This window comes from Rhinoderma darwinii, chromosome 1 (assembly GCF_050947455.1).
Source record: "Rhinoderma darwinii isolate aRhiDar2 chromosome 1, aRhiDar2.hap1, whole genome shotgun sequence".
NCBI lineage: Eukaryota > Metazoa > Chordata > Amphibia > Anura > Rhinodermatidae > Rhinoderma > Rhinoderma darwinii.
The window spans coordinates 556,522,107-556,536,885 of NC_134687.1; the positions used below are offsets into that span (position 1 = coordinate 556,522,107).

Here is a 14,779-nt window from a genome sequence, read left to right on the forward strand (position 1 = left end):
CTCTATTGATCTTTGTTCATTTCATGTAACAAGTGCTAATTTGTGTCATACAGTATTATTTTCTAACTGCTGATTCTTCTTTTGAGCATGGGGTTGGTTAGAGGAAGGGGAGAGGGTGTTCCCGGAGTGTTTTCATGTATGTAAATTGTGAAAATGTTAATAAAAAATTATTTGATTAAAACAAAAAGGTCTGACGGAACCCCGATGCTGATGTGAACAGGCCCTTAGATTTGGTCGATAACTGCTCAATCTGATACGCAGGACCCGCTGACACTGAACCCGTCAGTATTTTAATAAAATGTAATTACAAAGTTGCACCAATCACACGGATATACATTTTTATTAAAAAAAAAACGTTATTAAAGGTGTACGTAGCCTTTTAAGGCTATGTACACTTTTGAAGGCATTTAAGTTAAAACATTAAAAAAAAAAAAAAATCTATTTAGAGGTCATTCAAAATCAAATAAAACATTGATTTATTGTTTCAATATAATTTCCTTCAAAAGCGTACATAGCCTTTAAGGGTACCCATACACATAGCGTAGGTTTTGCCATGTGTTTTTTTGCCCATGCGACTTGTACAGGTTAAACGCATTGAAATCAAGTGTTTTGCCTGTACAAGCTGCATGGCCAAAAAAAGTATGGCAAAACCGTAAAAATTTGAGGTAAAACAGAGTGTTTCTTGGACGCATCGCAAACTACCGCTATTTGTACTGGCAGCCTTAAACATGATCTATTGGGGGACTTGAGGACTGGACTTGGGAAACAATGATCTAGGATACCAGCAAGGCAATAACACAAAGTATGGTTATAAGAGGGATTCAAACTAATGCAAAGCGATGCAGGTCCGGCCGCTGTGGGTGGTCACACATTTCCCGTACAGTAGGGGTCCTGTCTAGGCCACCAGAGTGGGAGCCACTGTTTGCAGTTGCCTTCCACTCTGGCTAGAGGAGAGTCCTGTGTTGGGACCCCGTTTCTCTATGATGTCCTTATGCCCTACTAGAGCCTAAAAGAGCCCAAATAGTACCAACAGAGGTTGGTACAACTCCTTTAATAAATACTTGCCTTTCCAAAAGAAAGAGCATGCTGGAAACATCTATCAGTGCTATAGTATTAAGTCAGTCATACACAAGTTCTCCGATATATTCATATACAAAACTGGTTTTACTTAGTCAGTAAACTCGAAAATGTCCTCATTACCATGAACTCTTTCCTGGCTTCCATCATTTAACACTTGTGCTTTTGGTTGGATTCTGACACCTTAGTACCATTGTGTATTAAATAGTAAGAAACACAAAAAAACACACAAAAAACACAAATAGAAAAAAATAACATGAACCAGAAAACTTTAAAATTGAACAGATACAAATGTCTGTGACCTATGTTGCACAACTTTATAGAACTTTAAAAAAAAATTCTAGATAATCCTGTTTTACAAATATTGTGTGAAGAAGAACATATAAGTTACATACTACCATCAGCTAAGCTGATAACTTGGCTCTTCTCTTGGGTGGTCCTTTGTAGCCCCTGGCCTTCCTGCGCAAACCACCTCTCCTCTCTGCTATGGGGATCTCTGCTTCCACCTCTTCTGAACTGCTCTCCCCACCTCTCTCAGTAGACTTCTGGGCTGACTGATCGGTCTCCACAGATCCTTCAGACTGTTCGCTCCTTTGTCCATCAGATTGTTGCTGAAATGCTACATCTTGAAGTTCAACCACGAGAAGAGGACCTTGCCGGAGAAGAGGCAACGTTTCTGCTGTAACATGAACTGTTGTTTCTTCTGGGGAGCCGGTGTCCAGGGTAGGAGTTTCATCAGATGTTGGACACTCTTCTGCAGAAGTGCCCTCTGTGTAGCCGGGAACACCATTATCTCTTGGGTCTTCGCTTGGTAGACCCGCTTCAGTGGATTTCGCTACCATTCTTTCTTTGAATTCCTCATCTTGTATTTCTGTTTCTTCTACTTCGGTGATCATGTTTGCATTTGAGGCAGTCTCTAGATCATCTGGATTAAGGACCTGTAAAGAATTATGCAAAACACTGTTACAAGGGCCACCTCGTGTACAGACCATGTAAAATGTAAACTTACCCATTCCCAGAATTATGATAGGGATTAAAGGTTGTTCTACGGTTTTAGTATTGTAGTCATGTTGAGCACAGCACGTGTAGTTCTATTTTGGCCTCAGTCTGGCCGCTATACATCAGTATACCACAAAAGAAAAAGGTATGGAATAGTGTAATAGACTACGCTACGCCATCCTGCAGAGTGCAATGAAAAAAAATATGTATACATTAACATAGCAGCCTATGGGTGACGGATGCCACTGTATGGCTTACGTCACAGGCGTCCGTTAAGCAAATACGTCAATAGCTTTACAAGACGTATATATTAAACGGATGAGATTATAGCCTATAGGTGACGGATTCGTTTAACGGATTCCTAACAGTATAATCTTCTCCATTTAACGGATACATCATGGAAAGGTTCATGAGAGTTCATGACGTCTCCATTAAACGGATACCATTACAGTCTATGGGTTAGGCGTCCGTCACAGCCTACACTTTACGTATACGTCGGTAGCTTTTCTTGGCGTATAAGTCTAACGTAAGCCAAAAAAAGATGTGAACAGGGCCTTAAGCTGTTTTTCTAAGTGGTGCGCCTGTAGTTTAGAAAAGAAAAATGGCACTCATACAGGACCCGTATGTACACAAATCAGATTTTTGCAATTATCGGCATCCATTAAAAATGGCACATATTTTTTTCATACAGCGCACAGACTGCATAGAAAATTCTCAGACCGAAAAATACGGCATCGTGTGGAGGTATGGGTAAAATGAGTACTGTAATCTGGATCAATACCCCATGGAACGAATATGAAGTTTAGTCAAGTGTATGAGGCCAAATAAAAATGAATCTGTGGCTTCCACAGAGAAAAACCTGGTAGCCAGAATTGAGGATCGGCAGTAATCTGAGCAGTACAGGACATGTAGGAAAATATATAGTCCAAGATACTTTTTTTTTTCTAAAAATTAAGTTTAGATTTTATGTATATTTGTTTTCCCTTAGTCCTGTCAGCAGCACAACATATGGAGAAATTCTCCGCCCTACGAACTGATAGGACAGGTGGCATTTTGAGATCCCCTAAGCTCCAAGTTAATGTGTATATGTTTATTACCAGAGTAACTAAAAATAAGCTGTTTTTTATTTTGTCTTAATTGCCGAACTTCTTGCAAAATATGAGCGCAAATAGCGTGCCAAATCTAAAAATTCCCTAGAGGAGGAAACAGAGTGAAGAGTCTGAAAACAATCAACTGAAAAATGAAGGCACCTTATGGCGTATTCACAGGGTACAGTTCACAAAACTGGCCACAAGATGGTAGTAGAGAATACTTTAACCCTCTCAAGACCAGACATTTTAATTTTTATGCATTTGTTTTTTAATCACATCTGACACCGGCATCTGAGGGGTTAAATGCTTGCGATCAGAATTTTCTCTGATCGCATGCATTGCCGCTGGGTCCCAGCTGTGCAACACAGCAGAGACCCAGCAGCTATGAGCGAGCGCTATATTTAAAGACCCTTTCACGACGTAGATCTACAGATCAGTGGCATGAAAGGGTTAATTTGCACTTGAAGACAAAAGTATGTCCGATTTCCAAAAGACTTTACTATGAGTGCGTTCTACAGAGGGGAGATCGAGAACTAAATAGCCTTCCACAGTGCACCAAAAGCAAAGGGAACCAAAATGGCTGCGGGTGGCACATGACTGACACCGCGCAAATGTTCTGCATCTCAGCACTGATATGGACCCCTGATTGGAGCACAGAGAAGCTGAAACAAACCCAGTACAAGGACACAGGTGAAAACAAGCATGAAACTTTTACCCTAGTTCAGTAAAGTATTCCAGGACCTGAAGAAGAAAGTTAGGCCCCGTGCACACGACAGTGTTTTTCATCAGTAATTCCAGACCCATTCGTTTCTATTGGCCACGGACACCTTTCAATATTTTTACTGATGGGTGTCCGTGCTGAAAAAATGGTAGAACCTGTCCTATTCTTGTCAGTTATTACGACAAGGACTCTCCCATAGAGGCGCTTCCGTAAATACGGACGGTTACTGATGTGCATCTGTATACCGTCCGTATTTACTGAAGCATTGCTAGGCAACATGTTGATGACATCATTTGCAGCCTCCCTCTTTTTGAGCGGATCCGTATATACAGATGCCTACTGATTCGTATTTACAAACAGTATTTCGGGATAGATGAAAATACGGTGGTGTGCATGAGGCCTTAGTCAGCTGAATGACCACCTCTCCTACCACAAATGGGACAGAAAAACACAACAGGCGTGGAGCGTAGGAGAACTTATATATTGTGAAGGCCCATTAAAAATACCACCTGTCCTATCAGCTCTCCGCGGAGAAGTTCCCCATCTGCTGTGCTGCTGTAAGGGACGGAAGTGAAAAACGGGATTTTGGATATTTATTCTGAGCCACAGCAAATAAAACAGATCTTTACAAACTCCTTTTTTTGCGTAATAAAAGTTGAGCCTCATTTGCACAGCTCGCACATCACTACCTGGACTGCTAGTTTTATATGCTGCCTCACCAGAAGTACCCTTTAAAGGCTGTGTAGACAGAATCAGTGACAGCAAGTCCTGGGATTCTCTGACACGCAGGATTGAGCTGTTATCGATCACATCTAAGTTCATAACTAAGGCTCTGTTCAGATCTGCGTCGGAGGCTTTGTTAGTGGCCTCCGTCACAGATCCGGCGGGGTTTTACCGGAGACAATAGTTCAGCATGCTGCACTACTGTGCCCGTAAAATCACAGACAATAGGTTCCGTCGGCAAGTGGCGGTGTCCGTTGTGCAATGTAACAGTTGGTTCTGTTATTCTCTTGTTCTGCTCCTCTGACGGAGTAGAACAATGGAATTGCACAATGCAGGTGTGAACAGAGTCTTAAATGTAATCGATGACAGGTGTCATTGAACCGGTCAAACACACAGGACCCGCTGTCACTGAACTGGTCACTGCCGCTGACCTGATAGATTCAGGTCTCCGCGCACAATACAGCTGCTCTGTATACACAATACAGAGCAGCTGTATCTCAAAAAGTAACAATTATTTTTAATAAAAAGTCATTATAAAGTTGCACCAACCACACTGATTGACATTTATATATATAAATGTCAATCATATATATATAGTTTTCAAAGGACTTTAAAGGGACAGTGTCGTGATTTATTTTTTTGTTATTAATTGATGTTTTTATTTAATAAAATATTATATTGACTTTATTTAATTTTTCACACACAATTTTTTTTTTATTGACACTTTCTTACTGTACTGGGGACTGCCATGTTTTATTTCATTTGTGTATGTGTCTGTTAACGACACATACAAAGATGGAATACGGCAGCACAGTACATAGGACACAGGAGCCGTCCATTGCTTTTGCTCTCTGGCTCTGTACTGCGCAGCCGCAGGTCAGAGTCACACAGCAGAGAAGCCGGTTTGCAGGGAGATAGCAGGCGCCATTATGAAGACCGGCTGCACTGCAGGTAAGGTGTGTGTCTCGGTCTGTCCCTCTCTCTCACAGACCCCCGCTCTCGTGACCCCCGGCGGGCCCCCCCCAGATGTATTGTCAGTGTGGACGGTGTGCGGACTGTGATTGGGTGAGGAGGTGAGGTATCCGTCAGCAGGAGGTAGGGGAGGAGACTGTCACAACAGATGGTTATTCCTATCACAGAGTGGCGTGATAGTCTCGTCTACTGTGGAGGAGACTGTCAGCAAGATTGTATGGGGACGATGGAGGAGACTGTCAGCAAGATTGGGTGGAGATGCTGGAGGAGACTGTCAGCAAGATTGTATAGTCAGCAGGATGGAGGGATAAAGACATTTAGAAGGAGAGGCACGTAAAATGCGAAAAAAAAACATGTCAAATGAAAAGTCATTCACTTCACTTTCATCATTCTAAGGGTATGTTCACACGCAGTGTTTTCAGCCATTTTTCAGGACGTAAACGTCCCAAAAAACGGCTGAAAAATCGGAAGCAGAACGCCTACAAACATTGCCCATTGGTTCCAATGGGAAATACGGCGTTCTGTTCCGACGGGGCGTTTTTTACATGGCCGTTTTCCAAAAACGGCACGTAAAAAGACGCCCGCCAAAAAAAAGGGATTATCACTTCTTGGGACGTTTTTAGAGCTGTTTTTCATTGACCATATAGAAAAAGAGCTCCAAAAACACGAGTTTGATTAAAAAATGTCTGAAAATGAGGAGCTGGTTTCCCTTTGTTTAGTAAGCGTGTGAACATACCCTTAGCCTTTTGGTGTCTCCTATAGCTTCTGCCAGCTGCCATTTGTACAATCACACCCAAAATGGCTGCCGGACACTGCTTAGCAATTTGAAGACACCTTTTCCTGGCTTGTGGGAGGGAGGGGGGTGAGATTCCCTCCCACATTACCAGCAGCTGTGAGTCAGGTTGCTTTGCCTTATTCACATTGCTGTAATTCTGGGAAGTGATCCGTCTGGCGGCCAACATAGCAAAACATGTCAAATTATTATTTAATTTGTAATACTTTCCACCATATCGAAGAAAAAAAAAAATACAGCAAAAAACGTAAATATATAATATAAATAAGTAACTTACTTTAAAAAAAAGGTTTAATTCGCGACACATTCCCTTTAACCTCTTGACGCGCTGCTCCGCAATAGTACGTCCTGCAGAGGGGTTAGTTCCCGCATCCAGACGTACTATTGCGGAGTAGTTCCCAGAGCACACTGTCCCTGACAGCTGACACGCCAGCCTTGCCGGTCAGCGGACCATCGCCGCTGATTTCGGCAATTAACCCCATAAATGCGGCGACGGATTGCCGTCGCCGCATTTAAGTGGTTTGAAGCACATCGGCAGCCCCCACGAAGTGATCGTGGGGGCTACCGATGCTTGTCATGGCAATCGGAGGTCAGACAATGACCTCCGGGTTGCCATGTACGGAAGCCTCGGAGGAGCAGCCTCCTGCCACTCCTCCGAGACTTCCTGTCAGTGTGACTGTCACGTCACAATGACAGTTGGAGTGCATTACACTACGTGTGTAGTGTAATGTACTCTAGCAGCGATCAAAGCTGCAAGTCTAAGTGTCCCCTAGTGGGACAAGTGAAAAATGTAAAAAAAAGATAATAAAAATGTTTTAAAAAAGTGTAAAAATAAAAGTTATAAGTTATATAAACAAACACTACATTTTTTTCCTATAAGTCTTTCATTATAGGAAAAAAATTAACACGTTAAAAAAAGTACACATATTTGGTATCACCGCGTTTGTAACGACCCCAACTATAAAACTATAATGTTATTTTTCCCGCACGATAAACACGCCAAAAAAAAAATCAATAAAAAACGACACCAGAAGCGCTATTTTTTGGTCACCACCCCTCCCAAAATAGAGAATAAAAAGTGATCAAAAAGTCGCATGTACCCGAAAATAATACCGATAAAAACTACAACCCGTCCTGCAAAAAACAAGCCCTTACACAGCTTTTTTAACTGAAAAATAAAAAAGTTACGGCTCTCAGAATATGGTGACAGAAAATAAATTATTTTATAAAAAAGAGATTTTATTGCGCAAACGCTGCAAAACATTAAAAAAACCTATATACATATGGTATCACCGTAATCGTACCGACCCGCAGAATAAAATATAATGGTCATTTATAGTGCACGGTGAACGCCGCAAAAAATAAACTAAAAATCATTGTCAGAATTGATGGTTTTTGGTCACCCGGCTTGCAAAAAAATGTAATAAAAAGTGATCAAAAAAATCGCATGTATCCCAAAATAGTACCAATGAAAAGTACAGATTGTCCCGCAACAAATAAGCCCTCACGCAGCTCCGGTGGTGAAAAAATAAAGAAGTTCTGGCTCTCAGAATATGGCGATGCAAAATGTGCAGAGTTTTCTAAAAGCGGGTAACATCCGACACCATTTTCAGTGCGACACCGGCCACACATCTATGAATTATTATTTATTTACCGCATTATTATACCCTCTTATTATGCCCTGATGTACCCCGCACAGCCTACATATGCCCCCACATTATAAACTGAAATACCAGCGAAACCCAAAACAGAAAAACTACCAAGCAAAATCTGCGCTCCAAAAGCAAAATGGCGCTCCCTCCCTTCTGAGCCTTGCAGCGTCCCCAAACAGCAGTTTGTGCCCACATATATGGCATCGCCATACCCGGGAGAACCCGCTTAATGCTTTATGAGGTATTTGTCTTCAGTGGCACAAACTGGGCACAACATATTATGCACTAAAATGGCATATCAGTGCAAAATTTTAATATTCACACCATCCGCTGTGCATTAACCCCTTTGAGCACTATGACTTAATAGCACGTCATGGTGCGGGGGTTGATGTATTGAGCGGGCTCACATGCTGAGCCTGCTCCATACGCTGCGGGTGTCGGCTGTGTATTACAGCTGACACCCAGGACTAACGGACAGGAACAGCGATCGTGCGGTTACAGAAGCCTGTAAGAATAACAATATACTGCAATGCATTAGTATTGCAGCATATTGTACCCGCGATCCAATGTCCCTTAGGGGACTTATAAAATGTGTAGAAGAATTAAAGTTATTAGTAGTGAGAAAGAAAAAAAAGTTAAAAAAAAAACCTTTTCCCATTTTTCTTCAAAAGTAATGTGAAAAAATAAACAGAATTGATATCGCTACGTCCGTAAAAGGCCGAACTATTACAATATACCATTATTGAACTCGCACTGTGAACACCGTAAAAAACTAAAATAATTTAAACCGCCAAAATCGCTGTCGTTTTCATTTTTACCGCAGGGCGAAAGCTGTAAAAACGAAAACCCCAAAAAATGGAATCAGATTTTTTCCCTATATTCCTATATTTTCCTATTTTTTTTCAGTTTCCCAGTACTGTTTATGGCACTTTAAATGGTATCAATAGAAACTACAATTCCTCCCGCAAGAAATAAGCTCTCACACCGCTCTGACGGAAAAAGAAAAAAGTTATGGCTCTTGGAAGGCGGGCAGTGAAAAACGAAAATAAGAAAGCAAAAAATGGATCAGTCCTGAAAGGGTTAATTCATTTCTAATGAAAAAAAATGTATGACCACATATGGGGTATTTCCGTACTCGGGAGAAATTGCTTTACAAAAATTGGTTGTTTATTTTTCCTTTATCCCTTGTGAAAATGAGAAAATGCAACATTTTAGTGGAAACAAATTGTGATATTAATTTTCTCCGCCTAATTCTAATAAATTCTGCAAAAGACCCGTGGAGTCTAAATGCTCATTGTACCCCTAGAAAAATTCCTTGAGGGGGGTTTACAAAATTGGGTAACTTGGGGGGCTTCCACTGTTTTGGTCTCTCCAGGGTGTTGTAAAGGCGGCACCGAAAAACAATCCAGCAAAATCCGTGCTCCAAAATCCAAATGGCGCTACTTCCCTTCTGAGCCCTGCCGTGGGTCCAATCAGCAGTTTATTACCACATATGGGGTATTGCCGTAATCAGGAGAAAATGCTTTACAAATGTTGTGGTTCTTTTTTTCCTTTATTCCTTGTAAAAATTTAACATTTCTATGCTTTTTCAGAAAAAAAAGGTTGATTTTCATTTTCACGGCCTAATTCCACTAAATTCTGCAAAAAACCTGTGTGGTCAAAATGCTAACTATACCCCTAGATAAATTCCTTGAGAGGTGTAGTTTCCAAAATGGGGTCACTTTTGGGGGGTTTCCCCTGTTTTGGTCTCTCCAGGGTGTTGCAAACGCGACATGGAACCGAAAACCAATCCAGCAAAATCCGTGCTCCAAAATCCAAATGGCGCTCCTTCCCTTCTGAGCCCTGCTGTGGGTCCAATCAGCAGTTTATTACCACATATGGGATATTGCTGTAATCAGGAGACATTGCTTTACAAATGTTGGGGTGATTTTCTTCATTATTCCTCGTAAATATTAAAAATGTCTATATTTTTTCAGAAAAAAAGTAGATTTTAATTTTTACAGACTAATTCTAATAAATTTAGCGAAAAACCTGTGCGGTTAAAATGCTAACTATACACCTAGATAAATTCCTTGAGGGGTGTAGTTTCCAAAATGGGGTAACTTTTGCGTTGTTTCCTCTGTTTTGGCACCACAAGACCTCTTCAAACCTGACATGATGCCTAAAATATATTCTAAAAAAAGGAGGCCCAAAATCCACTAGGTGCTCCTTTGCTTCGGAGGCCGGTGCTTCAGTCCATTACCGCACTAGGACCACATGTGGGATATTTCTAAAAACTGCAGAATCTGGGCAATAAATATTGAGTTGCGTTTCTCTGGTAAAACCTTCTTTGTTACAAAAAATGTTTTTATTAGAAATTAATTTATGCAAAAAAAATTACATTTGTAAATTTCACCTCTACTTTGCTTTAATTCCTGTGAAACGCCTAAAGGGTTAAAACACTTTGTGAATGCTGATTCGAATACTTTGAGGTGTGCAGTTTTCAAAATGGGTCGACTTCTGGGGATTTTCTAATATATAAGGCCCTCAAAGGCACCTCAGACTGAACTGAACTGGTCCCTGAAAAAATAGCCTTTTGAAATTTTCTTTAAAATAAGAGAAATTGCTGCTAAAGTTCTAAGCCTTGTAACGGCCTAGAAAAATAAAAGGACGTTCAAAAAACGATGCAAACATAAAGTAGACATATGGGATATGTTAACTAGTCACTATTTTGTGTGGTATTACTATCTGTTTTACAAGCAGATACGTTTAAATTTAGAAAAAATGCTAATTTTTGCAAATTTTTTCTAAATTGTGGTGTTTTTCAGAAATAAATACCAAAATTATCGACCACATTGTTTCACTAACATAAAGTACAATATGTCACGAGAAAACAATCTCAGAATCGCTTGGATAGGTAAAAGCATTCCAACGTTATTACCACATAAAGTAACACATGTCAGATTTGAAAAAATCGGCTAGGTCCTGAAGGCCAAAACAGGCTGGGTCCTGAAGGGGTTAAGCTTAGGACATCTATCAGATGCCCAAATGAATGGCCTTCTGCACCCACTAAATGGCTTTCTTGGCCAGTCAAAAGCTCCAAAACCGCTCACACCTAAAGTCCCTCTAGCTGAGCAGAGACTTACTTTTAAATAAATCTGCACGATCTGACAGTTTACATGAAATTACAAGGATCATCATGTGCACCATCATAAAAGTCACAGGTTTTTTTTGGGCAATTAATTTAAGTCTATGAACACCTTTGAAGCCAGATTATTATTCTTTTTAATAAATCAATGTTTTAAGTGATTTCCAACAACTTTTAACATGACTTTTATTAAAGACTTTACATAGAACCTGTATCGTTCCGTCAAAGCCGATTCTGTCAGGTCAGCTGCACTGACGGCGGGTCCTGCGGGTCTCGACACACATTATCCGGATAACAACGATCACATCTGAGATCATAAGTGACCGATAAAGAACAAGAAAATATATTTCTGTTTCACTGGCCCAAGCTGACATACATTTACGGCAGATGCGCTAATTACTAGATCACCGGTAGCACCACTTATTGATCAGAAGAAGAGATCCAGTTACAGGCTCTCTCCACATCTGCTGCACGCTTGGTAATGTGAAGATGAATGTTTAGCCATGTGAAGAACAATGATGTGTTATGTTACAGTAATGTCAGGCTGATACGGATTTCTATTTTGTAACCTCAGTGAACCACTCTTTCTGATCAGGTCAAATCTATGGAATACGGCCATGTCCACACATAGCAGACCTTTTGTGACGCAGATCCACGGCAAATTTTGCTGCGAATTGCACACTATGCATTGCAAAGTGATGAAAGTTGCAGTGAAAATCTGCAGAATGAGCTCATTTCTGCGCAGATTTTTTCCGCTACGTGTGGATGGGGTATTCTGGTGCAGAATCTGCTTGAAATCCACCACATCTGAACGTGGCCTAATCTGATAGTTACTGTAAGTTATAGGGCTTGGTCTACAGGATGACACCAGACATGCGTTTACGCTGTGCCAGATCAGATTCCGTCACAAACCATCCAGATGTATTGTACCATACTACAAACATAGTTCAGTACCATTCAAGTGAGTGAGAAGGAGATGTAATACCAGGCACAGCCACTACCAAATGTATGGCACTGTACCTGGCATACAATGAAGGGCATTTTGTGCTGCTACAACCCTTTTAATCAGCTGATCAGAGTGGGGGGGGGGTTGCTAGGAGTCAAATTCCCACCAATCTGATATCCTAAGGATAGATCATTAATATCAAAGTCCCGCAAAACCCCTTAAAGAAAATTCAAGAAGTTAGGTTAGATTCACATTGCGTTTGGCAGGACCATTTTAAAAGGTCTGCTGAACATATGCCCCAGATATATACAACTGTATATATAAACATATAATAATAAATACATACACAGTATACAGTTTGGGCTGCGGATGTAATGTATGACAAACGTCATGTCTACTTTTGGCTACTATAGTCTATGGGCACGTTGGCATATACCCTGAATGTGTACCACAGGTGTGGTGTGAATTAAAACAAGATGAAAATAACTATTTACAACAAATTGTAATATAGAAATAGAGGCATCTTACAGTTTATAAGACATCCACTGCAGACAAGCTGATATTAGGGGCTGTTTCCTTCAACCCCTCTACCCCCAGTAGGCACATTACACAATGCCCACCTCAACACGTCCTAAGAGGGCATCTAACATGGAGTTATCTCATTCAGGCTACCCCTGTGATGGTACATTGCACAATATACAGGTTTACTAGTATATGTAGTAAAGTTGGCACACATGATGCCACACTGAACAGAACACATACATTTCATGTAACATTACAGGACTTTATTTGTAAATATCCGGACACAATATTGTATGTCTCTTTAGGACAGAGGCGGGCACTGAGGACTGAGGAAGTTTCTGGGCTGGATCATGCCACCTTGTTTGCCCGCCTCCTCCTGCAGGGCACTGAGCACCTCTTCTATGGTGCTGTCTGAGATGTCCCCATCAATCTGGGCCAGGTATTTGTAGAGGAATATAAACGTCTGTAGTGGGACCCGAGCGGCGCCCCCCTCAGGGTCCTGGGTCAGTACCTCACATCCATACTTCAGTGCTGTGGTGATGCTGCCCCCCAGAGCACTGCAGGCAAGAGCCAGGAACTTCATCCATTCCACTTCTCTTCCATAGTGGTCCAGCTCCAGGATGCTGTGCAGCTGTGCCTGTGGTAAGCAGAGATCCCGCCACTTCTGCTCCACTTCCTCTACCGGGACAATCACCATGGAGGACAGCTGTTTATGCAGCACTTTCAGCAGTCCGGGGGTCAGTCCAGTGTCTGTCTTCTGAGTCGCCACTGGCATCTCCACCCGCTCTTTCGCTGGCAGCGGCTCTCCTCTGGATAAACTGCTGAAATAAGCCGCTGACCACTGCAGCACGTCGTGGGGCTGGGTGCGGATGGCGGCCTTGGTGAACTGCTTCAACAGGTCGGGAAGTTCGGGTGGGACATGGATTTGCTGAGCGCAGAACATGGGCTCTGGAAGCGGCATGACTGTACAAGGGGCAAGAACAGCCTCCGCTCTCCTCACAGCCGGCAGCGAAAAGTGGAGGCACAGACACAGAACACCCGGCAAGTACTGTTACTGCTTGGCGTCCTCCGTAACCAGGCAGCCATCTCCAAGGCAACGCGGTTACGTTACTTGCGTCAGGTCACGTAGATGTTGAAAGAGACATTCAGGCACTTTAGCGCCACCATATGGCAGATGACGGAACTGCACCTTAGGCGGGATTCACACGACCGGGTCGTTCCCGAGCCCGAGTGTCGGCCGGTAAAATCGGCCGTTTTGCCCGGCCGGTTTGCATAAAGTTTTGCATCCGGGCCGGGCCGGGCAGATCCGGACAGTGATATCAGCTGCAACTCCTGAAGGGGAATCCCCATGTGTTCGGGGATTCCGCTTCAGGTGCCGGGTGCCGATTTATGAACGGCCGGCACCCGGCCGGGAAACCCTGCCGTGTGAATGAGGCCTTATTTGGGAGGTACAAGCAGCAGCAATTGTGTTCACTCTACCTCCCAAATCAAGCAATATTGCTTTTTCCACTTTCTTTAATGTAGTCACTTATACTTTGTATGGAGTGCTGAAGTAGAAATTACAGCACATGTTTTTTGAGCTTATATGTCATGCAGGTTTGCAGTATCATCTCAGACAGACAGATGCATTAGGCCCCGTTCACATGGTCAGTATTTCAGCAGATTTTTCATCTAAATCCGCCTCCTATTGATTTAAAATGCGCGGCAATAAGGGACATGTTACTTATTGACACGGATTCCACAAGGAAAAGCCGGTGGATTTCCACATGCGGATTAGCCCCATTGAATGTCACTAATCTACGTGCGGATCCCCGGCACATGAAACTTAAGAGACCCAGATCGTCTGATATGTCATAGATATGTGTAGATTACATTGGTGAAGTCTCATCTCCGACCACTGCTGATTTCCAGAATGAAAAGGCCTGTACTCAGCACTAAAACCTCTATGGCATTGCTCAGAGATTTATTTGAATAGCCATTTGCTTGGCATTTTGTATCAGATTTCTAATAATAGAAATATCTGAGCAGTGCCAAGGGGATTTGAGGGCTCAGCAGACTTTTAATTCTAGATATTATCAGTGTTCTAACATCACAGACTTCAACATGCCAGAAGATCATTTTACTGGATATCCCCTTTAAGAACATTGTCCCTGCTG

General features: G+C 42.1%; 2 protein-coding genes across 4 annotated transcripts in view; both read right to left on the reverse strand.

Annotated features, from left to right (window-relative positions):
• Positions 1 to 442: 442 nt before the first annotated feature.
• Positions 443 to 14,779, reverse strand: part of FAM169A (family with sequence similarity 169 member A) — a 132,218-nt gene continuing 117,881 nt past the window's right edge. For all 3 annotated transcript variants that reach the window (XM_075838310.1, XM_075838291.1, XM_075838300.1), the window contains one exon: positions 443 to 2,015. In XM_075838310.1, the coding sequence (XP_075694425.1) occupies positions 1,482 to 2,015 (534 nt within the window). In that variant the 3' untranslated portion in view covers positions 443 to 1,481. The remainder of the gene's footprint in view (positions 2,016 to 14,779) is intronic.
• Positions 12,865 to 13,756, reverse strand: ROPN1L (rhophilin associated tail protein 1 like). Its single transcript, XM_075838322.1, has one exon. The coding sequence runs from the start codon at positions 13,582 to 13,584 to the stop codon at positions 12,925 to 12,927; it is 660 nt and encodes a 219-aa protein (XP_075694437.1). The 5' UTR covers positions 13,585 to 13,756; the 3' UTR covers positions 12,865 to 12,924.

Bases quoted from the DNA above. Each gene is read 5' to 3' on its own strand.
- ROPN1L (XM_075838322.1), bottom strand. From the start codon at position 13,584: ATGCCGCTTCCAGAGCCCATGTTCTGCGCTCAGCAAATCCATGTCCCA.